Here is a 26972-nt window from a genome sequence, read left to right on the forward strand (position 1 = left end):
CAATAATGTCAGAAACAAACACCTAAGGACCACCCTCCCCAAAACAAACGAAAGGCCCATATCGGATTTCTCCATTCTGCACTGCATAACACATGGAAAGTGAAAGGTACACATCTTCCAGTATACTCTTTACTTAAAGCCACAGCAATGGGGAGGTGGTATTCAGTACATCACTATTCAGTACATCTCATTCCCTAGTAGAAATAAAATCTAATCGTTTATTTAAAACAATAAACGTTTCCCTCTCCTGTTCACCTTACAAAGTAACTTCTCTAAGTTTAACAGCTGGCAAGAGAAGCACGTAAGCAGAACTGCCATAAAAACAAATTAATACATTGCATTTGCTGCTGCGGATTCTTACTTTTCTGGTTTCAGGTCCCTGTATATTATTCCAAGACTATGTAGATGGTCTAAAGCAAGTGCTAATTCCGCCAGGTAAAATTTAACATCATCTTCTGTGAACATCACCTGAAAAAGCAAAGTGACATACTTGTCAGGTTCACATCAGCACTAACGGAACAGCTGAGTGGTTGTGAAGAAGGTGTCTTCACAGTCATTCTGAGAAAACCTGGAAATTGCTTGCTTAGACAAATTAATACTTCATTATCAATATGGTTTACAGTATGTGCTTGAAAAATGACTCCTGAAATCAGTATCATCCCATATTACCCTTTCCGCCCACCTGAGGATATTTGTTTCTGGTTGTTCAAGAGAAAAACTGATGCACTGTAGAAGCACTAAAATTCTGGGGGGCTTGACACAGGCTGAGATGTAAGCGCAGAAGAGGTGGATCAAAGAGTGAACTGACAAAATGGCCCTAGGTAGAAGCACAGGTGAGATCTCAGGCAGCTGTTCCACACCTTCTGCTAGGAGGGCAAACTAATCACTGCCTAGATTCTGTGCAGTGAGTCCACTACCCCAAAATATCAACAAATGCTGCAATCAACTGAAAGAAAATATTCAACTGTTTCAAGAATTAGGGGAAAAATGCTGCCACCTGATCTGCTGCATGATACAGCATGTGATGCCAGGGGTTAAGAACAAAACATAACATCCATCTTTGCCTTAATAGTTTAGAAAGAGGAAGTAATATCAAGGCTTGTACAAAAGGTACCTGCTGATGCTACTCCCACGAGAGCACCAATATTTAGTACAGGTGTGTACAAGAAGGGGAATAGATTTGCGATTTAAAGGCCCATATAATCTAAGATCTCATGGGAATGGTAATAAACATGTGGAATTCTTTTCACTGGAACTGGAACATCTACAGGGTAGACATCTACCTCTGAATTAATGACTTGCCCTTTTACAGTCAAAGGCAATAGAGCGGGAACTTGTAGGCTACAGTTCTCTGATCTGTTTTCAGATGACACAAATTGACCTACATTAAATGACATAAATTGTATCCACCATGCCCATTTCAATCCATCACTTGTTTGTAAGTAGCTTAGATGAATAAACCTATGATGAACATTTCTTATTTAACTATATTAAGCCTTATAAAACTTGAGTGGCTCAAGATGAAAGTGTCATCAGCAGAGAAGTGACACGCCTTTTTTTTTTTTTCTAAATACACAATTCTTCCCTGCTTCCCAAGAAAGAAATGTGGATTTTAAGAAAATTCATTTCAGTTTTTCAGTACAGGTAACATTCTACTCATCCGTAGCAGATGAGTAGAACAGAGCTCTCTAGATTTTTCTCAAAAGTATTTTTTAAAATAAAAACAACCAAAAAAAATTTCAAACTTTACCTCTTTGGATAACCGTGTAAACAAGTCTCCTCCCCTGAGAAAATCCAAAATAAGATACAGTTTTCCTTCTGTTTGAAAAGCTGAAAAGAGTATAAAAAATTAACACCATCTGATTTTACTTTTAAAGAATAATATGTCAAAACAATTTACCCTTGTTTTCGTATCAAAATTTCATTCCATGTTTTGGTAGTAAAAAATCTAGACTTAAAGGGCAAATAACTAATTTATTTTAATACTTGTGAAAACTCAGATTGATAGGGAGATCTATTACAGTAATACAATAAAGAGAAAATTAAACAATGAAAGCTACATTCTATAAGCTACCTCAGAAAAACAGAAATCTGAAGTCTGAACAGTAGGAAGAAATAGATCTTAAAGGAAAACAAATTCACTTTTTGAATTCATGTTTTGAACATACTGTCATGTTATTCACAGGAACTTTACGTTGATTTGGTAAAATAAGGTTCTCTTTTTTCAGTTTCCTTTCTGCTTGACATGTTAAGAATAATTTCATTTCTGCCCTAATGATCAAATTTTTATGGTTGCCAATACCATTGAAATTAAAAGGCATATACCCAGCTTTGATGTAACTGAAAGTAATGCCATTGTATAGGCTGCTGTCCATGGAGCAATTTAAGGATAAGAAATCATTTTAAAAAGTGAAATATATAGAGAGAAAATAGGACATTTTAGAACAAAATGGCTAGATATGAATAGATAACTGTCCTTTTAATAGACCAAAAGGCTACAGACTCAATCCTACAGACATACTCCTGAGCATGATGTTAGCCACGTGAATATATTGCAAGGGAATTACTCACAGTAGGGCTCTGTAAGATCAGGACTTAGATAGGACACTAATTTCTATGATTCTCTGAACCACTAAGTGAGTGCCAGGCACTGTCTTGACAAGGACACTTTACTCAGATATAAAACGGCATAGTTCTGCAACTCACCATAATGTAGCTTGACAATAAAAGGATGATTAACTTCAACTAGGATATCACGCTCCATTTTTGTTCGAACTCGATCTCGAACTACAACAGAAACACAAAACAAAAACCGAATCACACTATGAATCAGTATTTCTCCTATGTTTCCCAATACTCTTCACACTGTAGTTATTACAACTGAGTCACTGTACTTCACACAGATCTGAGGCATGAACAAACGTATTTCCCAGTACAATTTTCTGCCAAAGGGACAGGGCCAACCGGGGACTCATGCCAGAGCAGACTGGGGGTGAGCAGAGTGCAATCCCTTGATGAAAGCCAGCGGGATGGAAAAAAGGCATTTCCCTAGGCATTCCTGCAATTGTCCATTTTCTTTGTTTTTTAAGACCTGAATCTGTAAGTAAAAGTTTTTGTTAACTGAGTCAAAACTATTTTGCTTACAAGAGCACTCAAGTGAAATACATGAAGTCCAGTTCAAAGTTTAAGCTGCCACCACACTTTGGACAGTAAACAAGCTGGAGTTCAGGTTTATCATGTAACAAAACAGAAAAAAAAAGAAAAGAGTCGAGAAATAAAAGGATCTTTTAGAAATGTAGCTTTTCTTTCCAGAAATAGCTACTTATAATAGAGATATTTAGTAATACAGAAAAATTTTCATGAAGGAATAAACCTATCAACTTTCCACATCTGTGCTGAACAAAAGATCTTTAAAATGAAGGCATGTAAAAGAAAGTGCCTCATTAAATACAGAGCAAATATCACATTTGAATTTTGACATTAACATCTGATGTCATAAAACTGGCACAAGGCACTCAGGGAATCTTCCTATTCCAAAGGTTCACTTGAACAACAATATTTAATTTTGGAATATTCCTTTTTGGGGCAGATTGATTTCAGGGAAAAGAAAATGAAGTGCATATAGCTAATGAAGCAGTCACACGGATAACAAAACCTCATATTAAAAAAAAACAGAAAACCTTCAAATCCACAGAATTTCAAACGAAGACATATATGGAAATGAGTACATTTCAGACAGCATTTGCCAAGGCTGACTTAAAACTTTTGCAGACGCGGACGTAACAGATTGGTTTAGCAGTGAGAACTCTTTTTCATATATTTTGGCCAATTACAAATGCTGGGGTTGCAGTATACACCAGGAGACTGCTACGTTCCACGGGGATTTCTTAATGGGAGTGGAAATGATTGCTTTGTCTAATGAACTGAGCCTGCTCATTTTTAATTTCCTTCTTAACACGCTTGATGCCTGACTCTCTAGCAATGATTTAGCTCTGTTTCTTTCCATCTCTTGTACAGGGGCTTTGAGAGATGATACCTCCTTTCCCAGTATATTAATAAACTGGTGTCTTCCCTTAACAAAATTGTTGTGTTTAGTCTTCAATGTGCTCTAAATATTAAAAGGCTGAACTGTTTAGTTGCGTCTATGTGTTCTGGCTGTTACAAGAACTTCTCCGTAAATTTGCTTTGAGAATGATAGACATTACCTTCAATTAACAAGCAGTCCTACAGGGTACTTTTAACTTGTTACATCACAAAAATAATTTCCAGAATAGATTTAAAAGAGCTAAAGATCCTTAGACAAAGCATGTGATTCAATATATTATTTAAAATTACAGTTTCAGATCTTTAAAATATTTACCTAGCTTTTCCCATTGGGAAGAATAATGAATTTTAATTAATTTTATTTTAAGACTCCAACAGTAACCTTTATTTGTCTGCAAGTTCTTTTCTTAAAGCGTGATCTGAAACAACCATGTTCAAAAGCATCAGAACATTCAGACACAAGGTGTTGGGAAATGCGGAATGCTCCTGTTAGTGACACCTTTCTGCTCATGCCTTTTGCATTCTTGAATTCTTCATATACTGAAGCATCTACTTTTCTAACCGAAAGTCATGCCTGCAGTTTCAGGGGGTATTTATCAGTCTCCACATCCACAAACTGATACACAGTTTGTGCTGGAATTTCCACGCATAAGACTAGAAGACCATCAAGAGGTGATGGAGAGAAGTCCTCAAACATCTCACAGAGCAATTGCTGAGTGACCTTTGACTCCAGCTACTAAGAGCCTTGGGGAGGAAATGAAATTTCAAAAAGCTGGGAAGCAAATAATGTAAATAACCCCTGCCGCAAAACACCAAGATGTATGAAACTCTTCAAAAACACTCAAAACCTTCTCTAGTGGTTTTAAATAACAGTGAAGCATAATGAGATCTGCAAAATAGATAATTGACACTTCCAACCTTAAGCATTCTATGACACTAGTTCTTAACCGGGAAAACTATAATTGCAATTCCAAATGCAGCCACAAATTACTTTAAAGAACTACAAATCATCTCAAATAAAAAAGCATACATATATATTTTATTCCCTTGTTTTATATGCTGCAGTTGGGGGATTACAGTGTAAAAGATCCCTTTCATTTTAAATTCTAATTGAAAATATACATTTTTTTTCATTTTTCTTATTCTAGAACTACAGGACAAGAACTGAGATTTTTCAGGTGTGAACTTCATTTATTTACTGATACACTCAAACACCCAAGAAAATAACATTTTAAGGACTCATTTTAAAATTGATTTTTGCTCAAGTGAATAAGAAGATTGCCTTAAACTTTCATGAAATATATTTTACATTCAGAGCAAGTGTCAAAGTTTTCAGAAAATGTGCAGTATACTGCGATATAAAAGAGGTAAAACTCCTGTGCTAAGAGCTTTCATAATAAAACAGCTGATATAATGTCCTTGTAAATATCATGACCTAAATTTAAACTGAGCAAGAGGCAGGAACTGTATCCTTAGTGATATACAGCAAATAAAAAAAAGGAAGGATATTAAGTTTCAACACAGGAGCAAGTCAGCTGGCAGACATAACACAGCTACCCTAGTAAAAACGTTCTGCTACCAACAATGAAAGGGACCTAACAGATTTAAAACAGAAAAGACCCTATTTTCCCATGTCACCCTATGAATGTAATATTTCTGAGCACTAAAAACCTCTGGATTTACAAAATAAAGCAGTAAGCTCTGCTATTTGCTGTTTGTTAATAGTAAGCTCTATGATACGACCTTTTGAAAAGCCTGTGTGTAAAAATCAAGTTTTGGTATGATTTCTTTCACTTTCCACTTTCTTGCTGTGAACACTACTTACCTTTCAAGGTGGCCTTTTTTAATACCTTCATTGCATAAAGCTGTCTAGCATCTGATCCTGAGATTTTTTTGACAAGAAATACCTGCATTGAAAAAGAATTTGTAAAAGAAAATAAAGTCAGATTAAAGTCAGTTAACTTCCAATTTTGCTTAATTGATTTCAATGAATAAAAGGATGAATTTCAATTCTCTCAGAATTAAGACAAATTTACTTGAAACATGAAATTCAACTTGCTAATCTTCCTCTGTTAAAAAATACTTTAAACAGTAAAACACAGAATATTACTATAAATCTCTCAAATATAAATCTCTATAGTTATATCCTATTAAAATAAACGAGAAGACACAGCAAAAGTGCTAATAAAACAACTGTCAGAAATGAAAGCTATTTGAAAAAGCTATTTTATAAAAGCTATTTGAAAAAATAGATAAATCAATGCAAGTCAAACAGTTCAAACAAGCAATTCAAGATGCAAAATCCTGATTAAAAATCAAAACAAAAAAACTATAAAATCATAAGAATCAACCTCTTATATTACAAAAATATACCTTTTTGATATGCTATGGTTGAGTTTTATATGTACCAATAAAGTAAAACCAGACTCCAGTAAAATGAGTTTCATTTCCTTTTCTAGTGTAATAGGATTTCTTGAGTGGGATTGACTTTAATATCTTTAATCTAAAATGAATTCCAGAAGAGCTAAATTTTAGATTTAGTAATGAAGAAAGTAATATAGATGCCACAGTTTTTCTGATTATTTAAGGAAAAATGAAGGAGACATGGTAAATGTAAACACTGAACAAGTGTTCTATTACATGAGTCTTATCTGTAGCTTTTTTAAAATGCAATTTGCACTTTCGTTAACATTCCTTTGTATTACCAGAACAGTACCAAGAAGCCTTGAAAAGCATGCAAGACAGTCTCCTTACACTTCAAAGAGGAGTGAGATCTTCCCAAATTATAAGAAAGAAATGGATTCCCATTTTTTGCAATATTATTCCTTTTTGTATAAAGGCTAAAGCAACTAAAGCTTCTCAGTGAATGCTTACTAGTTTAAGAACAAAATTTAAGAGTTTTTAAATATCCAGCTTTCTAATATTAATTGGAACTGCTACTCCAGTATGATGACTACTGATAGCTTCCTATCACTAAGACAGGATTGGACACTATTGTCATCTTCCCCATGTGGAAGACTGGTTTGGTTTTAAATACAGGTGTGTAACATTTTGCATTTAAGACTTTAATGTAAGGCTGCATTTGCTTACATGGCATATTGCATTGTTCCTCAATAACCTCTCTGCACATCAAATTAATGCTTTAAGTTGGATTTGAACAGCCAAAAGTTGATGATACACAACTAGAGAGGATGATACATAACTAGAGAAAAGTCACTGCAGAAACACCCACTAAAATCAAGACAGTTTGTGTCTTACCCAAATTATGACAGAAAATGCCTAACATAACAGCACTGGCCTATATCATGTTTAATGAAATGACAATTGGCTAAAATCCATTATTTACAGTTATAATCCATTACAAAACATTCATCCTGCAGTTTTGTACGAGCAGTAACCCACCATTTGCAAGTTAGCAACTGTATTATGTTTTTATGTATATCTCAGTTATTATTACTAAGTTTATTACATTTTAATGTGTTTCAAACTAATCTCAAACACAGAGATTAACAGGTATAGAAAAAAATCAACACGTCCTTCTTTAAGGGTGAAGGGCATTTATGTGATATCAATTTTTTTATGGATCTTTAAAAACTACCAACAGGACAACTGGAATAGGTGTACCACTTTAAAATGTTCTACCACAATGCAGAGGATAGTTATTGCTAATTTAGAAAGTAGTTCTGACTCTTAACATTGCTGGAATGCAAGATTGTGGCTGTTTTTTAAAAAAAATCACTCTTAATACTATTCTATACTAGATTCTGAAATGCTTTCTCTGCAAGGAGTTCAGTCACCAACCTTCCCAAAGGATCCTTGCCCTAGCACTTTCAGAAGTTCAAATTGTGAAGGATCTGCTTTCTCATGTCCTTCCTTTACATGATGAGTTATTGCAATTTCTTTGATAGTTTCTTCTTCCTGACAGAGGAAAAACATAATGAAGAGTAGGTCAGTGATGTACTTGCCTAAAATGGTTATAAACTCATAATAGGTTGAAAAGTGCAAAGGCCACTGAATCCAATGACAAATTTCCAAGAGTAGGTAAAAAATATTGAGCAACATTATTCCCAGGATTAGGATGCTTATAAAAATATATTATATCTGTTACAAAAGGTAGTATGAGTTTAGTTACTACGTGACCTGATGTTTTAAGTATGCATTAGAATCCAGACAAGAATGCAGTGTTGTATTCAAGTCAGCAATTCCCCATTCCTTCTCCTCAGGTCCATGCATTTTGGTTCACAACCTCAGTTCCATATTCACAACCCACTGCTGGAAGTTTTTGTTTAAATCTCTTGAAGAAGTCAGTCCTCCTAAAGCACAGCTCATATCTATCAAAACAATGAGATCTCTGGTACTCACGTTCAGAAAATGATCTAGGGCCTAGGGCTCCACACATTTACCAAAAAAGCAAAAAGCCCAGCAAATTCTTTACTGGCTCTGAGAAAATTCTTGTGAGGGAAAAATCTCATTGTCCCTCAATTCCTGGAGAGTCTATTCTGTAAAAGCGGCTTTTTTTTTTTTTTTTTTTTTTTTTTTTTTTTCTCAAGACAGTGATCTTCTCATGTTTTTGTGCTATTCACTTAATTCTATATTTACCTTATCATTAATTTTAGATAAAATATAAACATCTCATTAAAAAAAAAATCAATGTTCCTGTTGCACAAGAATTACAGAACTCAGCAGCAACTAGAAAGAAAGTCCAACACCACATTCATTACAAAATATCTGAAGAATTATTGAGGCATTACTCATGATTCATCCTAAGCAGCACTGTCTTCAAGTTAACATATTAAAACGTAGCACAAATGAGCTAAACGCAATTTCAACCTTTTGTGTGCCCTCCTCTTGTTTTTCTTACGGGCTGCAGTGACAAAAGTTTAAAATTTTATTATTCAATTACTGAACAACTCGCAGATCTGTATTCAGTAAAATACAGAGTGTTTAATGTTAGAGGTGAGGGAGAAGGAGCAGTGCTTTGCAGCACTAATTGAAATATTTTTCCAGGGTTCAGCAAGTATTTGTGTGCAGGTTTTTTTGCTGAACGTATCCTTTGGCAACACGATCACTTCAGTACCAGTTTAAGTGAGCAGCAGCTCTCCATAAGTGCCTCTATTTTCAAACACAGGCTTCTTCCTGATAAACATTTCTCTTTCAAGAGATTCTAAACTTCGCAGCAATCCGAACTGGAAACAAACCAGACGGGACAAATCCCGAGCACTTTGCCGTACCCACACACACAGAATTCAAACATGTTCTTCGAAGAAAGCACCTGTGCACCCAGATGACTTTTAAAATCCAAACGTTTAAAAAGAAAAGAAAAGAAAAAATATACATTTTACTGATTTTAATGTAAGCTTTATTCCTTGGGTATTTTAAGACCAAAAATTTGTACATGTGGGCATGTATGCCTGCTGTGTATTATTTCTGTTATCAGAAATAACATAATTAAACTAACAGAAATAATAAAAAGGCTTCCATCCAGAAACCTGTCTTTTAATCAAGAGGAAAAAAAAAAAGCGTGAATGCTCCTACTATTGATTGAAACCTGAATCTTTATAAAGTATGAACAAAATCCTGGCGCCTTCCACTTGTCAATGGAATTAGTTGCTGACAGACCTTCATATTTTTATCTTTTAAAGTAGAACATGATCAACTGGATCACACTCTACTAAATCCACTCATTACAATCTTGGAGAATCCCAGGAGAGGAAGAGCACAGTAGAACAGGTTGCTGAGTACTTATGTCTTTGGGTACTTTGATCTATTCCTTGCCAACTGCTTTATCTATTGGCGACAATCCTGCAAGGGAGAAAAAGAAAAAAAAAAAGAAAGGAAATAGGACTACCTCTATTTTTGTTACCTATTCAGATGCATGGGCACAAAGTGATCATGTAGGCACATTACCTTAGAAGCATCACATAAGGTAAAAAGAACAAGAAACACACACACACAAAAATTAACATGTTCTTCACACACAAATTATTTTCAAATGCAAAGTAATAATTATGTAACAAACTTTCCCGTGGTTATGTTGGGTGCTCTCTTAAAAACTGCCACTTTACACTCCTCACAGCAAGTGCATATTCTCCGTATTCAGCTTCTTGGGATTCTGACGCTGTCCAGTCCTTTTAAGGCGGCCACAAAACAACGCTGCTTTCAGCAGAAATGGTTCTCTCATCACACCCTACACTTGCAGTTCCTCCACAACTGCCCTAGCTCAGCAGTAACCAGTCTGCCTCTCGGGGCCTTATGCAGAAGTCCATGCTCAGCCCACTCATAGGTGTTGATATGTTGATCATCAGCTAAAATATGCTCATGTTGGTATGCAAATGTGGGGAAAAAAAATCCACCTCAACATACTCAAATCTCATGTAGAAGATCAAGTTGCAGAATAGGACATTGATAAGGAATAAGACTTTCAAGGCAAGTCGTGCATCACCCTGTGCACTAAATTAAGCACAGGAAGCTTGTGAATAAAAACGTGTTCGCTCAGTGGTTATTCTGTAAGACATGCATGTTTTGGGAGTAAGATTTATGATAGAAAGATAATGATAAATTTGTAGCTTCCTTTTTGACATAATGGCTGAGCTTTTGTTAGTTCAAGTTAAAAAAAAGTATTTTTCAAATGCAGTTAAAAATATAAACCCCAAGCTTTTTATAGAAATGCAAGTTATACTGTATGCAGAAGTAATTACCCCCCACTGTACCTACTATCCACCTGACTTAAAATACAAGCCTTTGGTGCAGCAACAAGACTGCTATTTCTCAAAGAGCACTAAGTATATTAGCTGGTAGGTGCTGTCTTACCCTGAGCTGGGAGAGAAATAAGCCTTTCTGTCTGGTGCTGAATTTGCCCTAATCTCTGCCTCTGCCCTTGATATCTGAAAGAGCATTTACCCCATGTGATGTTCCCAAATTGGGATGAGGTTCAGACTGCTCCTCTCCCTCTTTCTTCCCTTTCCCAACTACAGCTTTCCCTCCAGCACGGACAGGGACAGGTACTCGCGCTCCGGCTGCTGCAGCAGTGGTCCAGCTCTCCCAGCTGGAACGGCAGCATTTCGTCTGCTCTTCCTCCAGCTTTACAAACGAGAGATGTAAAAATGAGTTTTCCAAGCTTGTACTGCAGGAAACCAAAGTCCCAAGACATGGAATTTCCTCTTTTATGAGCCACACAGCTCTCTCTCGAGCTTCTTCACACTAAAAAGTAAAGCTGTCACAAAAAAAGTCTTATTTTTGGAAACTATGTTGTGTTAGTCAACTTAGAGCCACTGCTACTGGTCTCCCCTATTGTGAGCCTAAATATAGAACGCAAGGAAACAAACAGAAGGTAACATTACACCAAGTTTCCTTAACATTTCCTTAGCAGTATAATAGAGTTAAATCAACACCGGCCTGCAAAGGAAGTGAAAAAGGCAGTGGAAAACAAGCTTGGGTCTGAATTTAAAACGCAACTATTTTAGAATAACTTCCTGTATTGACATAATATGCAACTCAGAACTATGCTGGTTGGTACTTAAGTGCAAGAAAGCTCTCAGCTGTGCATCCCACAGCCTATGTCTGGGCACAGGAAGGTACATGTGGAAAGCAACACTGCACAGACAAGGGAATACTCTTCAGGCAAATTATACCCAAAAGAAAAACAGAGCTAAAGAGCTCATCAACAGAAAGGATGACTTGCTTTTAGGATTCAGCTGCAAATTGGAATAGAAAACATACTTGTCAAGAAAAAGGATATACATACACCTGGTCAGCAGGCAGTGAAAAACTATTCAAAGGTTTAAGTTATAAAAATAATAACCTAATTATTGCTGGAAAAACACTCCATATTTTAGGTACTTATCTAACACTGTATGCATTTATTCCTGTTCTGGTACTTGAATTCACATCAATCTCCCTTTAATACAATTTTTATTCTAGGTTACATTAACTTCTCTGTAACATAAAATACTTCTTTTTGTTTGAGTGGTCTTATTACAGAAATAACTACTAGCTTATGTATTAATATGAAAATGGACTTCAAACCCTGAAGGCAGTAAACCAAGATGAGACAACCAGTTAAATGTTTCTCAGTGCTAACAAAAAAGCCCAGAAAAGCCATGAAAACATAAAAGAGTTTCTCTATATAGAAACTTCTTATTTCTCACATTTGTGAATTTTCAGCTAGAGATCTGACAACAGCTGTTCTTTAAGAAGAGCCCCTTACAGAGCAGCATGACAACTCTGCTGCTCCTACACAGCCTAGTTTATCTGCAGACTTTTTCTCTGAAAGGTACGTTATTTGGGAGAATGAAAATTCAAAAAAATGAAGCAGGTCTGTGGCTGGTGAACCCGGCTCTGTGGAAAGTGTTCTGAGAGTTGCCAGCTGGATGATACAATTCCTGCTGCTGCTACATGCTTAGACTTTTCACTTTCATCACTGCCCCTAGTAACTGTGATAGTTTTACAGGTTGGCCTTTCTAGCAATTATTTTAACACAGAAAGAGTCTGGAGTCCACATCTCTTGACTTCAGGTTCTTCAGTGGCTGTACAAAAGGAACGAAGCTCAAGATGATTTGACAGTGGTGAGAGAAAAACAACTAAAAGGAGTTCATAACAAAACTCGAGAGTCTGGCATTAAGCCACCTGTAAATGCTTTAAGAAGATTAGCAGGACACAGACTTCCACCACGACAGCATTGTGGATGCCCAGTAAGATACAATTCCATGACACAACTTAAACTTGGCAAATTTAGAAAATACAGTAAAAAAAGAAATTAGAATTCAAATAGAAATGTTCCCAAGCCAGAAATTTTATACAAAAGGGACAAAGAAAACTACCAATTAAAATTAAGATAATTAAAAAATATGTTTAAGTGTATACACCAGCAGAGTCATCCACAAAGAACAAGCTCTGAATTACCTGAATGATAGCACAGATTTATCCCTTTCATAACCAGCAGAGGAAAGCTATCAGGAGTAAGGAGCATGAACACATACAAATACCACAGATTCTGCTAGGCCTAAAATCTTCAGTTTTAGTTCTTGAACCAATGTGTAAGCACAGTGTGAACATACACAATGACAAGCACTTGACTATGAAACCCCAAAAACACAGCAAAGAACTGAAAATGCAGCAAGGAAGTTTCCTAACATTCAGGGATGTAAGAATCAGAAGTCAATTTATTTTTAAACAGCAAAGAATAAGTGTCATTTCAGTTATGCAATGTGCACTTAGAAGAGGTATCCCTGCGAGAGAGTCCACCTTATCTGAATACTCATGTGTGAATACCAGTAAGCTTTAGCACTTAACTCTTCTACGTTAATATATTTTTAAAAGAATATGATTGCTAAAAGAGCAAGTAGTTCATCAACTTTACGATGAGTTACACAAACCTGAGTACATACTCCTCAAAATACTGAAAGTGTAAGTTAAAATTGAGAGATATGTTACGCTAAAGAGAATGAAAAGCAGCTATCTTAAAAGTACAAAGTTTTACACCAACAGTAATAATAATGTTTGAATTGTCTTGTGTGTAGGGGCATTTGCCAGGTGTCAAGTAATTAAGTGACATAAGTCTAGAAACGATAAGAAAATACACAAGGAAGCACTTGGAGCTTAAGACACTCACAGCACTCAAGTCAAATAGAATGTGACATCTTAAAATAAGCTGTGTCCACCCTGAACAGAAAGACATTGTCTCTGCTGTCAGCTTCATCAAAACTGAACTGCAGTCAGCTGAAGTACAGAAAGACAACCAGAAAACAACACCTAAACACAAAATTTCTAACAGGGGCATGCACAAAGAGAGCAGAGCAAAGAAAGTAAAGAGGTGTTTCATTTGATTAGAGAAGAATATTTATCTAGTTATGGACAAGTGTGGCAGAGAAGATAACACGTAGTTTATTTTTATAATATCAAGAGCACAGATAAGTATGTGTAGCATATGCTATGAGCGCATGTGGATATTTTTGAAAGACTATCCCGTTTATTTTTAATATGCTAACACACTTCAAAAGAGCTGGCATTAACGCACATAATGTCTGTTATTGTGGAAAATGGGCATTCTAGGTGGCAACAAAAGGGGGAAAATTTTAGCATTTAAAGGCTAAACAAAATAAACATTTAAAGGCTCAACAAAATGAACTGTTCCTTCACCATTCCCAAATTCCACAGGAAGCTTCTAACAAATTCAGAAATGGACTCACGATAAAAGTTCTCTTTATAAAAGGGCCCGGACATGAATTTAGAAAAATACAATAAGAACTTACTGGATAAAGTATCCATAACTATCACCATGAATCCCCAAATACTTTAAAGACTAACTGAACCTATTCATTTCATCACGAAAGGGAATATTAAGGAAAAGACCTACCATCCATATTGCATTCAAAAATTAGACCAAAAAAAAAAAAAAATGACTGCAGAACAAGACAGTGTGGTTCTTTAGCCAGGAACCTAGAGACAGGTGAACCTCTCCTGGGAATGGCAGTGAATTCTAGTTGACAGACAGCTAAGCACTGATCAAAGAAGTTTCCCTCTGCACACTTGCCAACTGTATGAAATATGTTGAGAAATACAACAGCAAGCCTACAACATATGAATAAAAAGGCTCTGTGGTGAGCGAAAGTAAAAGGCCACATACCAACTCCTGTGTCTAACAGCGATGGGTATTTTAAGTTATTAAATAACTGACAAAAAGAAACAAGGCTCACACATCCTCAAACTATCTCTGAATAAATCACTGAGTTTTAAGACACACCAGGTCTGGAAAAAAAAGTATATATAAAATATATAAAAGTATATGCACATACATATATAAAACACACACTGTTTGCTGCTTTTGCAACTGAAAAGCATTTTTCCTCTGAGTAGGAAAAATGTCTACTGTCTTTCTAATTTTCTACATACTTCCTAATTTTTTTCTATTGGTGCTACTCTACTTATTGTAGAGAGGTTCAGAAAACTAAAACAGATAAAGCTATACATGCACGGGTTCATTAAAACCCACGATGGAAAATTCAGCTTACGTCAAAAAACCCTTAGGGATTTCCTGCATACAGAAATTCTACCTGGACAGCAAGCATTGTTGACATGCTGACCAAAATCTGTCAAAATGAAGTTCACGGTAATTTCAACAGTAACACCGATAAACAGATTAATAAATTTTAATATCAAGAAAACATTAAACCTATTTGCCATTTTGGATAATAATCAAAATTTCACACCATTCCCCAAAAGTCCTCTAGAATTCTCTTTAAAAGTACAGATGTTTACCAAAAAGACATCCATTCTTTGCCAAAAAATCCATAAGTGAAAGAATTGAGAATATCTAAATCAGGTTCAGTAACTACAGGAAAAACTGTATTCAAAAAAAAAGACATTCTGGTTCTGACATACCAAAGTCTCACCTTTAATCTTAATTTTGCCCTTGTTTTTTAACTTAGAGCTAAGGCAGGGCAATCAGAAACATCTTTTGTGTGTAGTTACTTACATGCTTAGTCACTATTTACCTTTTCCCTTGTAAGGTTACCTCTCAGCACCTTTCATTTTTAATGTTATTCAGGAATATCACTTGTCTTGCACCAGAACTAGATGCAGTGGAGGACGGGTTTTCCACTACATGCAGAGCAAGGTCCCCATGTTACTCCCAGTCAGAACCTTCCTACTTGGAGCTGCCAGACCTACGTGACCTCCCAGTGCCTCGAGCGGGAGGCTGTAGCCCGCAGAAGGGTGCAAATAAGGGTAAGTCCTTTCTGAGTCACTGACTTCCAAAACAAAGCTTCACCCCACTGCGACTTGTGCAATGTTCTTTGCTCCTTATACACAATCTAGCACTTTTACCTGCATTAAAACATATTATCTAGGTTAAATCAGTTTACAATGGGTACACTCACTACAAACTGAACCGTCCACACGGGCGTTTTTTGGTTTCAGTGACATTGAGCCTCGCAGCTGCAGTTGCAGCAGTTCTGTTCCGGCATATTACTGTTCAGGACAGCAAGCTTGCTCGGTGGTATCAAGTGATTTTAAACGGATGACTCAGTGTTGGCACAGCTCCTCTGCTCACATACATAATTTCCTTTTCCTCTCCTCCCTGCAGTCAGGAAGTCTCCTAGATGCAGTTCTTTTCTAACTTGTTATGAATCTAGAATGACTTTTCAGCATTACCTGAATTATGCCTTCAGAGTTTTTTTTTTTTTTTTAAAAAAAAAGGCCTACAAACCGAAAATCCTTTATTTTTACCTTCTCTGCCAGGCCATGGAGGGAATCTTTATCAAGGTAAAACTGGGAGTTAAAGAATGCGGAGGTGTGCGCCACCTCGGTATTTCTGAAAGCCTCACTCACGTTCTGTGCAGTGCTATCTCCAAATTCATTATACTCCTACCTCTCTTTCTTTTGAAAGGCAAGTTTGATTACATCCTACAAATATTGCAACCTCCCATGACTTCTGAGTGCCACGTTACTGAGGTTAACCATGGAATAAAAACATTTCTAATAAATATTTCTGATTTGCATTCAACTTCAGCCACTAGAAAGAACTAATAATTCCTTAAATTACTTAAATTCCTCAAATTGTACCATTGTTCCGCTAAATTCTACTTAACATGGACATTTACACAGAAAAACACATCTTTTCACAATTTATGACACTGTTTCTTTTTGAACGTGATTGGAAAAGTCACACTTTAAAAATAGTAGAAAAACCCCACTTCAACCAACATCAAATCATTCATTACAGGTGGCACCTGCTGTTTTATGCCAGCGAAGGCAAGATTTTCCTAAGCAAACTCTCTGCAAGTGTTTAGTTTCAACTTTATTGTTAAATAAATAAAATAACACAACACAAAGCAGTGAGTGGGGATAACCAAAAGGAAGCCTTGCATTTATGCCCTGGCTCTGCACTCCGTGGGCCTCCAGCTCTTTTCCACTCCTGCCTTCCTAGAGTAGCCCAACAGCTTCGAGACGTCAGCAGACGCCCGTGTCCACATGTGTCCCAGGCAGCCAGATCGCTCACAGAACGATGACTGCAGCCCTGGTGATGGCAGCCACCTCCTCACGTGCTTTAGGACCATTACAGATGAGGCAAGTTGGGGAGTCTCTAGAATTAGCCCTGTCCCAGGGCACTGGCCAGGCTGGGAAAAAGCTTATTCTGAGGAGAAAAACTGGTCTGGACCAAACTCTTCTCAGTGGTGGCTGGTGACAGGACAAGGGATAATGGGTATAAATTAAAACACCGGCAGTTCCATCTCCATGTGAGGAAGAACTTCTTTCCTATGAGGGTGACAGAGCCCTGGAACAGGCTGCCCAGAGAGGTTGTGGAGTCTCCTTCTCTGGAGATCTTCCAAACCCACCTGGATGCCACCCTGTGCCACATGTTCTAGGTGACCCTGCTGGAGCAGGGGGTTGGACTAGATGATCTCTAGAGGTCCCTTCCAACCTCAACCATTCTGTGATTCTGTGTGAAAAGCACCTGCAGAATTAAATACGACAGCCAGGACAGAGGAGCAGGGAGTTTACTCCTTCCTTCTCTAAGCCCCTGGCAGCAGGAGGTTGTTTAGCAGAGAAAGCTGAGGAATTCCTGCAGTCATTTTAAAAGCCTGTCATTTTACAAGTCTGTTACCAAAATTAAAAAAAAAAACAGTTTTATAATGCAACTCTCTTTTCATCAAGTACCACATAATTATCTCATGAACTAGACTGTGCATGTCAGCATTGGAAAAAAAAAAAAAAAAAACACTCAGAAGGGAATTTGCACTTCCCAGTAACTTTGACAGGAGTTTTGCGCCTACTTTGTAAACACTGATACTCAGGAGCTTTGCAATTCAAAAACAGAAGTTAAAAAAAATCTCAAAACAGCTCTTTAAAAAAGAGAAATATATTCAGTATTACTCTATGAAAACTATGATTATTTTAATTTCACTAATAGTCTAAAACTTACGTTGTCTGAAAATGCCTAGTTTGGTCATAGCTATAAACTGTACTGTCTAGCAGATCATTGAAAACAATATAGGAAAGCTGCTACAAACAAATAACGTCGTTTTTTGCTCACTTGTAGGAAATACCACTCACCTTGCCTGGGTGAAAAAAAACTATCTTCCCAGATTCTGAGTTTATAGGTGTTAATTTTACAGAGTTTACCTGCAAAAACAGGTTTACTCCATGCTCTGTTGTTCTGCCTGCACATCCTGTTTTAGTGTTTCAGTTACAGCAAACAGATTTATTCTCTGTTTTTAGCAGCTATTGCAAAGTGTGAACCAGCATGTTGACTAGGAGATGTTAGGTTACATCCCTTTTATTTATAGATCAGTAGACTTGCATCACATAAGGGGTTAGGCCAGTATATAAGAGCATAGAAGAAATTTTTTGCACTGAGAAGAATTTGCAGACTTAAGGGAGGAGAATCATGAAAATTCCAACATTTGAGTTTTAGACATAAAATGCCCTGTTACAGTGCACATTTAGATATATTGTTAAACAGCTCAGGACAAACTTAGAAAAAACTTTTATGTATGAACATATGCTTAACAATGAGACAAACTGCACAGACTAAATATCTACGACTAAATTACCACTTTAAAGTTGAAATTACCATAGCTATTTACAACACAAGTGAAACTCTCACTATTCTTAATACCACATTCGGAAGTAAATAAGATACGAGCCCATGTTCTTTCAACTGTCACTCCACAGATAACTATGTTTCATCATTTAAAGTACTACATAAAAGAGTAACTATCAAAGTAACCACTAAGCAATAATTTAAAAAATGGAACCTTTTTTTTTAATTTTGTTTTAATTAAAACCAGACTAGCAGCTAGAAGACTTAAACCGCAACGACACTCAAATACATTTCTGGAGAAAATACAGTACTAGTAAGCTTTCCAGCATTTTCAGAGAAGTTAAAGATAAAAAATGAATTAAGGTTGGATTATCAATTACTTTAGAAACTTCCGCATAATATGAGCACAACACACAGTTTTTCAGTCAAACTACATTGCATTCAAACAGTAGTGATCATAAAGCTCTAAAGACTAAAATCACTTAGAAACTAGAGTTTTAAGCCCTACTTTTACTGAAATGAAAGTTTCCCTTATCCTTTTAAATATGAAACTCAGCTCACCCGCACCGAACGACCGCGCAGAGCCAGAAACTTAAACATGACTAAGAAACCATGATGTTTAGATTTTCTGAGTGAGCGATCCTAAGTGCAGCAGGGAAGACCAGCCCTAGCATTTTTGCTGTGACCAGCTGTTCCGGCAATTAGAAAATTTCCTGTCAGGCAAGTCAGACAATTGTGGGGGGGATGGGGAGGCAGAAAGGGGGGAGAGAAAAAAAAAAGAGAAAGAAAGATAATAAAGCCAAGAAATTGGGCTTTTTATTATTCTTTTTCTCTGTTAAAGCAAAAGTGGTCAGCGGTGGTACTTGTGCTGCTGATGCTAGAGCGCTCAGCACAGGAAACTTCGTCAGATTGCCCGATAGCAGCCTGCTGTTGCAGATGTTATTTATTCCTGGTTCCCAGGAAAGAACAAAAAAGACCAACATCTATTTCAGAAATCAAGTTACTAAGCAACGGAGTAGTAGCTGCTCAAAACAGCAACTACTTGAAGTTTTACATGAGATATTTGTACTTCTATGAATTTCAGCTTAATCGTACGTAGTATTTTAAGATCTCATAAATCACCACTTTCCAGACTTCAGTGCAGGGAATGGGACATGCTTACATTTAGTGACAACTTGTATTTACTGGAGCTGTTAAGAGGACCAAATTGACCTTGCGCATAGCCCTTTGAAATCCCTGCACACAGAAAACGCTACCCAGATGGTATGGAGGGTTAGGCCAAGACAGACCACAGATATTATTTAAATTGGATCAATGCTCCGAATTGCTCAAATGTCTGACTTACACACAAATATTATAACACTCTTTAAAGAAAAAAAAGGCTTTCTTTGAATTTTTGGGGAAAAAACCCCAAACTTCAAATGTTTCTAGGAATTACAAGTCAACCAATTATATCTAACAGTCAAAGACAAAGCATAAGTTTCTAATTCAGTCTATTTAATACCTAAAATATTGTTCTTTTTAGTGACATTTAAGTGCCTTTAACTTTTTCGATATTTATTAAAAACGTGGAATTAAAACTACTGCAATTCAGTGCCTGCTCTGGTAGAATATGCAGCAAGGCTGTTTTTCCTCAAGCAGAAAATAAAAGGAAATATATGCAGGTAAAGACAGAGTCAAGGACACAGCCGAATATGCAGCTGCAAACAGCTCCAGGTGATTCCATTTAGCGAATCTGCACCAAGGGAAACCCAAAGGAAAGCACTGTATTGCTTCCCATTAAGCCGCCCCTCTCCACCGCTCCTCCCTTGATTGGGGTCTAACTAATGCCTAGCTGCGTATTTCTTTTCAAGTCAGGATTACTGCAATTTCTTCAGGCTTTGATTCCTCTACAGAAGGGAGAGCCGGTAATCTCTCCTTTTTAAAGTGAAACACAACATGTTGCTTCCACTTCTATACTGCTTTTCTCTACTGCTTCCTAGCTTGTCTACAGCACCAGTTTCTAACTTTGCCTTTAAAATCTGGATTATACATCCTCCCAGCACAAGGGAAGCGTCTCTTGCCGAAATACAGAGCTGAAATAACGACCCGTCATTCTCAGCCTCATCAGGGCTCCACAAACAAGAACATGCTCCCCTCCCTACCTGCTTTTCTAGTACTTTTTTTGTGGCTTTATGTCACATGCACCAGGAATGCTCTTCTGAACTCTATGTGCTGAACATAAAATTAGTAAAATTATACAGACATTCTGTAACTACTGCTACACCTTGGGCTCTGGGTTGCAATGTGCTATTTACACTCCTCTATATTACAGCCTGTTTGGAAGAAAGGGCTTCTCCTATGGCAGCAGTAAAGCAGCAGGAAGCTCAATGACTCCATTTTTGTTTTGGGATAAACAAAACTTCTTGGACACAACCAAATTGCTGCAAAGAAGCACTTCTTTGGAGTATTTCATAAACGGTACAGAAATTACTTGAAATTTCCCTATTTCAGCCTAACCCCACATACTACTTCCCCTTCAGAAACTACAGCTGAGAAAGTGCAGTCAAATGGAGCACACATTTTACACCCCCGAGGCAAAAGCAGAGCTGCACCGTACCCGCTAAGGAGTGAGGCGCTTCCGGAGCGGCACGGGAGTGACTGTGCCCGCTGCCCGCCCCAGCCTCCCGCTGAGCTCGTGAGCCCTGGAACCGGCTGCCCACAGAGGCTGTGGAGTCTCCTTCTGTGGAGAGCTTCCAAACCCGCCTGGATGCCACCCTGTGCCACGTGCTCTAGGTGTCCCTGCTGGAGCAGGGGGGTTGGACTAGATGATTTGATCTCTGGAGGTCCCTGCCAACCTCAACCATTCTGTGGTTCTATGAGCGCAAGGCTGGGCGCCCGGGGGCCAAGAAGGGTGAATGTTCCCTGCGGCAAGTGAAGAAATTGCTCATGTCCGGGAGAACTATGCCGCCCTGGTCCCCAAAGAGCACTGCTGGCCAAGCAGAAGCACGAGATACATCCTACATAACCCATGCTGAGAGGCTCCGAGGCCAGAGCTTGTCCCTTTCACACTCGCCTTGGTAAGAGGAGGGTTAGAGGGCAGCAATCTCGCACGAGGAAGCTCGCAATAACAAGGACAAGTTTCTCCGGCAAATTGCTCCCCTTACCTTGACGTCTGTGATAAAGATTTGCATAATACACATTTATCAGGAAACACAACATACACACAAACACACACACAAAAGCAAATATGCCAAATAAAAAGATCCCTATACATTTCCTCCTTCTGTAGAGAAATGCAAAGCAGGTTTATCTCCCATCTTTCCCTTCAATAATTTCAACTGGGATGTTACAGAAAGGAAGACCAGATTTCACCAGACTTCCATGCAGCAGCTTCCCCAGGGGACAGGGTTGCTGAGGGGAGCCGGAGGAACTCCCCAAGCAGCGCTGAATGTGTGTGGACCCGTGAGCTCCATCACATAAAACACGCCTGCTACAGCTCACACTCGCTGCTACACAGAGTAGAGTGGAGACTAGGAGTGAGACTGACACCTGCAAGGAAGGAAAACCCTTCTTTGGATAAAGGTCAGCACTGGAAGAAGGGAGATGCACGTTCTGGAGCTTTCAAAAGCTGGATAATACACTTCACAGCGAACTTGCTAGTATAGCCGAAGCGGCAAAACGCGATTAATCGCAGGGTGTGGCAGTTTCCATCTGCCCGTTTACAGCTTTTCAGGGCTACCATCTGTTTTCTCTTCATGTAACAAGTAAACTGCTTGACTTGTAGTGCTGCTTGTGCTTTCAAATTACGCACTTTTCTGATCCAGATCCAGAAGTATGCTGTACCCGAGACACCAAGCACAAAAGCAGCCTCTCATAGGAAATTTGTTAGAAGATATCAACCAAGAAAAGTCTTGGCATGACCTTTCCTTCACACCTGAAAACAATTTCAGAAAATATTCCAGCACTTGCCTTTTCTACCTGTTAGTATATGCAGTTACCTTTCAAACGTTTTTTTCAGTTGTGCATCCAGGATACTGCCAATTCTTATGGAAGGACCATTATATCCATTCTTTCAAAGGCAAGATACACAAACTTCATTGTAAATGTCTCGCAAAATTCATCCAAGCGGGAGCCCATCTCAGTGCTTTGGAAAAATACTGAGCTTACAGTCTCATTACATTGGAGAAAAAGGGCTCTGCCTTTTTTTTCTGGGAGAATTGAGCATGGAGAAGGGAACAACTGCATTACAGGCTTCAATTTTCAGTTTGCAAAACTTATTTGTTCAAGAATCAAGTTCCATTATAAAACATAATTAAATGCATGTGTATGTATATTTATTTAATAAAATACACTAGAAGGAATGTAAGAATTGTAAGCCAGTTTAAACAACGTCCGAACTCAGTATTTGTACTCCGAATTGTTTCCTCCGCTCCATCTCACTTGGACCTTCTTTCATTAAACAACCAAATTCTCTGCTGGTGTTAACTAAAACTACGACTTACTACCTAGCCACAAACGTGCTGCTATACTGAGCTATGTAATATCATGGATTCAAAAAAATGCATTGGTATGGCTGTAAAGAAAGCTTCCTCAACTTGTTTTCCACATGAACAGGTAATAAATAACTACACATTCTTGAATACAACTCTTCATTATCAGGCAGAGATGGCATTCACCTCACCGAGTAGGGCATTCGATTCTTTACCTGCACATTGGCCAGCCTGGTTAGGAGGGCTTTAAACTAGGAAAAGTGTGGGAAGGGGGAGGTTATAGAGACAGGGCAGCCAGCAAACTGTGGCTCCAGTGAGGATGCCACCAGTGGGCAGAGGCAGCCAGGGGAGTGTGTCCAGGACTTGGCAATGGGGAATCCGCTTGCACTCCCGCTGGGAAACCTGCAGGATCGATTACCTCTCCGAAGTGCTTGTGTGCGAACGCACGCAGCGTGGGAAATAAGCAAGTAAAATCAGAAATCTGTGCGCAGTCGAAGGGCCAGGATCTCATTGCAATTAGAGGCATGGTGGGACAGCTCACATGACTGGAGTGCTGCCACAGAGACCTACGTGCTTTTTTTGGAAAGACAGGCCAGGAAAACAAGGTGGTGGAGCTGCCGTTATGTGAGAGAGCAACTGGACTGTAGCAAGCTGTGCCTAGAGGTGGATGAAGAGTGAGTCAAGAGCTTATGAATAAGGATTAAAGGGCAGGCTAACATGGGTGACACCATTGGGAGTATTTGCAACAAGTCACCTGATCAGGACAAGGAAGTCAATGAGGCCTTCTACAGGCAGCTAGAAATAGTCTTACAACCACAGGCTCCAGTTCTCATGGAGGGACCTCAACTAATCTGATACTTGCTGGAAAGAAAGCACAGCTAGGCCCAAACAGTTCAGGCAGTTCCTGCAGAGCATCATTGATAATGTTTTGATGCAGGTCATGGAGGAGCCACTGAGGAAAGATGTGCTGCTGGACCTGCCACTAACTAAGGACTGACTGGAGAGGTGAACACTGGGAGAAGCCTTGTTTGCAGCAACCATGAGATGGTGAAGGTCAGGATCCTGCATGGAGGAAGCAGGGCAATAAGTATGATCCCAACTCTGGACTTGAGCAAACTTTGGCCTTCCTACCTGGAGGAATCCCATGCTGTGGGGACCTACAAGTAGGTGGAGTTCAAGAGAGCTGGCTAATACTCAAGTATCACTTCCTCCAAGCTCAAAATTGGTGCATTCCTATGAATAAAAAGACAAGCAGAGCAGGCATGAGACCTGTGAGGATTACAGGAACTCCCAGCAAAGCTCAAGCATGAGAAGGTTGCAGGAAAAGCTACACGGGACTTAGGAGCAATACGGGAACATCATCGGGTGTTCTCAGCCTTCATGGTAGCAAAGACCAAGACCCATTTGAAATTCGATCTGTCAAGGGATGTCAAGGACACCAAGAAGGGCTTCTTCAAATACATCAGTAGCAAAAGGAAGACTAGAGAAAAAGTGGGCCAGCAGCTGCATGGGGTAGGTGCCCTGGTTACAAAAGGCACAGAAGAAGCATAGTTACTTAGTGCCTCCTTTGATTCAGCCTTTACTGCTAAGGCAATGACATGGAGAACCGGAAAGGTGCCTGAGGACTGAAAGAAAGCCAGTGTCATTCCACTCTATAAAGAGAGCAAGGAGGACGTAGGACCCTACAGGCCAATCAGCCTCAGCCCCATCCTTGGAAAGGTGATAGAACAGCATCCTGAATGTTGACTCTGAGCATGTAGAAGAAAAGTCGTTGATCAGGAATAGTCAGCACCGATTTGCTAAGAGAAACACTTAACCAATCTGATAACCTTCTACAATGTAATGGCTGACAAGGCAGGTGAGGGGAGCATGGTGGATATTGTCTACCTTGACTTGAGCAAGGCTTTCAACACTGTCTGCCATGACATCCTCAGAGGTTTACTCAAAGTGCAGGCTAGAGGAATGTACAGAGAGGTGAACTGAACATGGGCTGAATGGCAGAGCTAGCTTCTACAGGTTGTGTTCAGCAGCACTGAATCTAGTTGGAAATCTACAGCTAATGGTGGCCCTGTGGGGTTAGTACTGGGTCCAATCTTGTTCAACATTTCCATCAATACCACATATGAAGGGGAAAAGCGCACTCAGCAAGTTTTACGTTAATAAAACTAGGAGGTGCAGTGACACACCAGAAAGCTGTGCTGTCATTCAGAGATATCTGGACAGGCTGAAGTGTTGGGCAGAAAGGAACTTCATGAAGTTCAACAAAGGCAAGTGCAGGCCCTGCACCTGGGGAGGAATAACCCCAGGCACCAGCACAGACTGGGGGCTGACTGTCTGCAGAGGATGTCCTGGGAGTTGTGGTGGACAAGTTGACCACAAGACCAGCAATACGCTCTTGTGGGCAGGAAGGCTCATAGCATCCTGTGGTGCGTTAAGAATGTTGCCAGCAGGTCAAGCGAGGTGTTTCACATCTCTCTACTCAGCCCTGGTGAGGCAGCATCTGGAGTATTGTGTCCGGCTCTGGGCTCCCCCATCCAAGAGAGACAAGGCACTACTAGAGCAATCCAGCATAGGGCTATAAAGATGATTAGGGGACTGGAGTATCTCTCATCCTACAAGAAAAAGCTGATCCTATGAGGAAAGGACCTGATCAATCTGGAGAAGACTGAAAGGGGACCTTGTCAGCATATTTAAATACCTGAACAGAGGGTATCAAGAGGAGAGGGCCAAACTCTTGCACAAGAGGCAATGACCATGAATGGAAGCACTGAAAGTTCTCCCCGAATTTGAGGAAAAGCTTCCTGACTATGATGGTGACAGAGCACTGGACGAGGCTGCCCAGAGAGGTTGTAGAGTTTCCTTCTCTGGAGATACTCAAAAACCTGCCTGGACATGATCCTGTACCATGTGCTCCAGGTATCCCTGCTTGAGCAAGGGTTTGGACTAGATGATTTCCAGGGATCCCTTCCAACCTCAACCATTCTGTGATTCTGTCAGTCAACTAAAGCCTCTCTTGCTTTCATTTTCAAATCTAAACATTTATTAGTTTAAAAACTCTTTTTTTCTTGAGCACTGCACTTCAATTTAGTATCCTTGATTTTGCTGTTTTTACAGGTGGTAGTAAAACAAACAAGACGATCCCAGATTAGACTGCTTTGAGTATTACTGTCTGCATAATAAGTTTTAATTGTCAGTATGCATCCATTAAACAGCTGAAAATATGTAGCTTTGCAGGATTATCATCATGGCCTTATCTTCATAAGTGTGTGTGTATATACACATATTTGTCCTTTAATTTTCCATATATTCTATAAGATTTGTGATTCTGGTGTCAGTACTTTTTCACAGTCCAAGATGTCAACTATTATATAGCCAATTACAATATTTTGTGATTTTTTTAAGGTTGACCAAAATTTTATAGGTCTTTAATAAAACCCGCAGTGTATCTGTGTGAACATGTAAGCATGCATATTGGTCAATTTTATTATATCAACATGTTTATAACATCAACATTATATCTACTTACTGTCAAAGTGTGATATTTCCTTAGACAAAAGAACTACATGCTTGCATGCCTTAAATTATTTTACTAACCTATCTTGAAGCATTTTCCAAGATATTTTCCTGAGACTTTTCTATTAGGACACTAACAGGTAAGACAAAACACTCTTTTTTTTCTTTAACAGAAGCTGAGAAATAAAACTATTTGCAATAGGTAGAGAAGAAAAACAACTCTTGGAACTATTATCTCTTCCTTATATTTCTTTTACTACCTCTTGAATACCCACTAACTACAATTTATGTAAGTTACATTTTTAAAATAGTCTCAGTGACTGTCATGCTCCTGCTATTTTTTCATCATACCAGAAGTTTTTAATGAATTGCTTCATGGTTTTGCTTTCTTTAATTACAAA

General features: G+C 38.6%; 1 protein-coding gene across 2 annotated transcripts in view; it reads right to left on the reverse strand.

Moving 5' to 3' along the window:
* The window catches only part of RPS6KA3 (ribosomal protein S6 kinase A3), a 69070-nt gene that overhangs the window by 25794 nt on the left and 16304 nt on the right, over positions 1 to 26972 (reverse strand). For both annotated transcript variants that reach the window (XM_088532744.1, XM_088532743.1), the window contains exons 3-7: positions 7846 to 7962; positions 5870 to 5951; positions 2707 to 2787; positions 1751 to 1830; positions 362 to 468 (exon numbers count right to left, since the gene is read on the reverse strand). In XM_088532744.1, the coding sequence (XP_088388870.1) occupies positions 362 to 468; positions 1751 to 1830; positions 2707 to 2787; positions 5870 to 5951; positions 7846 to 7962 (467 nt within the window). The remainder of the gene's footprint in view (positions 1 to 361; positions 469 to 1750; positions 1831 to 2706; positions 2788 to 5869; positions 5952 to 7845; positions 7963 to 26972) is intronic.

The sequence above is a fragment of the Tinamus guttatus genome, unplaced genomic scaffold (assembly GCF_059628265.1).
Source record: "Tinamus guttatus ecotype Peru unplaced genomic scaffold, ASM5962826v1 Tinamus_guttatus_pri_ptg000470l, whole genome shotgun sequence".
Taxonomy (NCBI): domain Eukaryota; kingdom Metazoa; phylum Chordata; class Aves; order Tinamiformes; family Tinamidae; genus Tinamus; species Tinamus guttatus.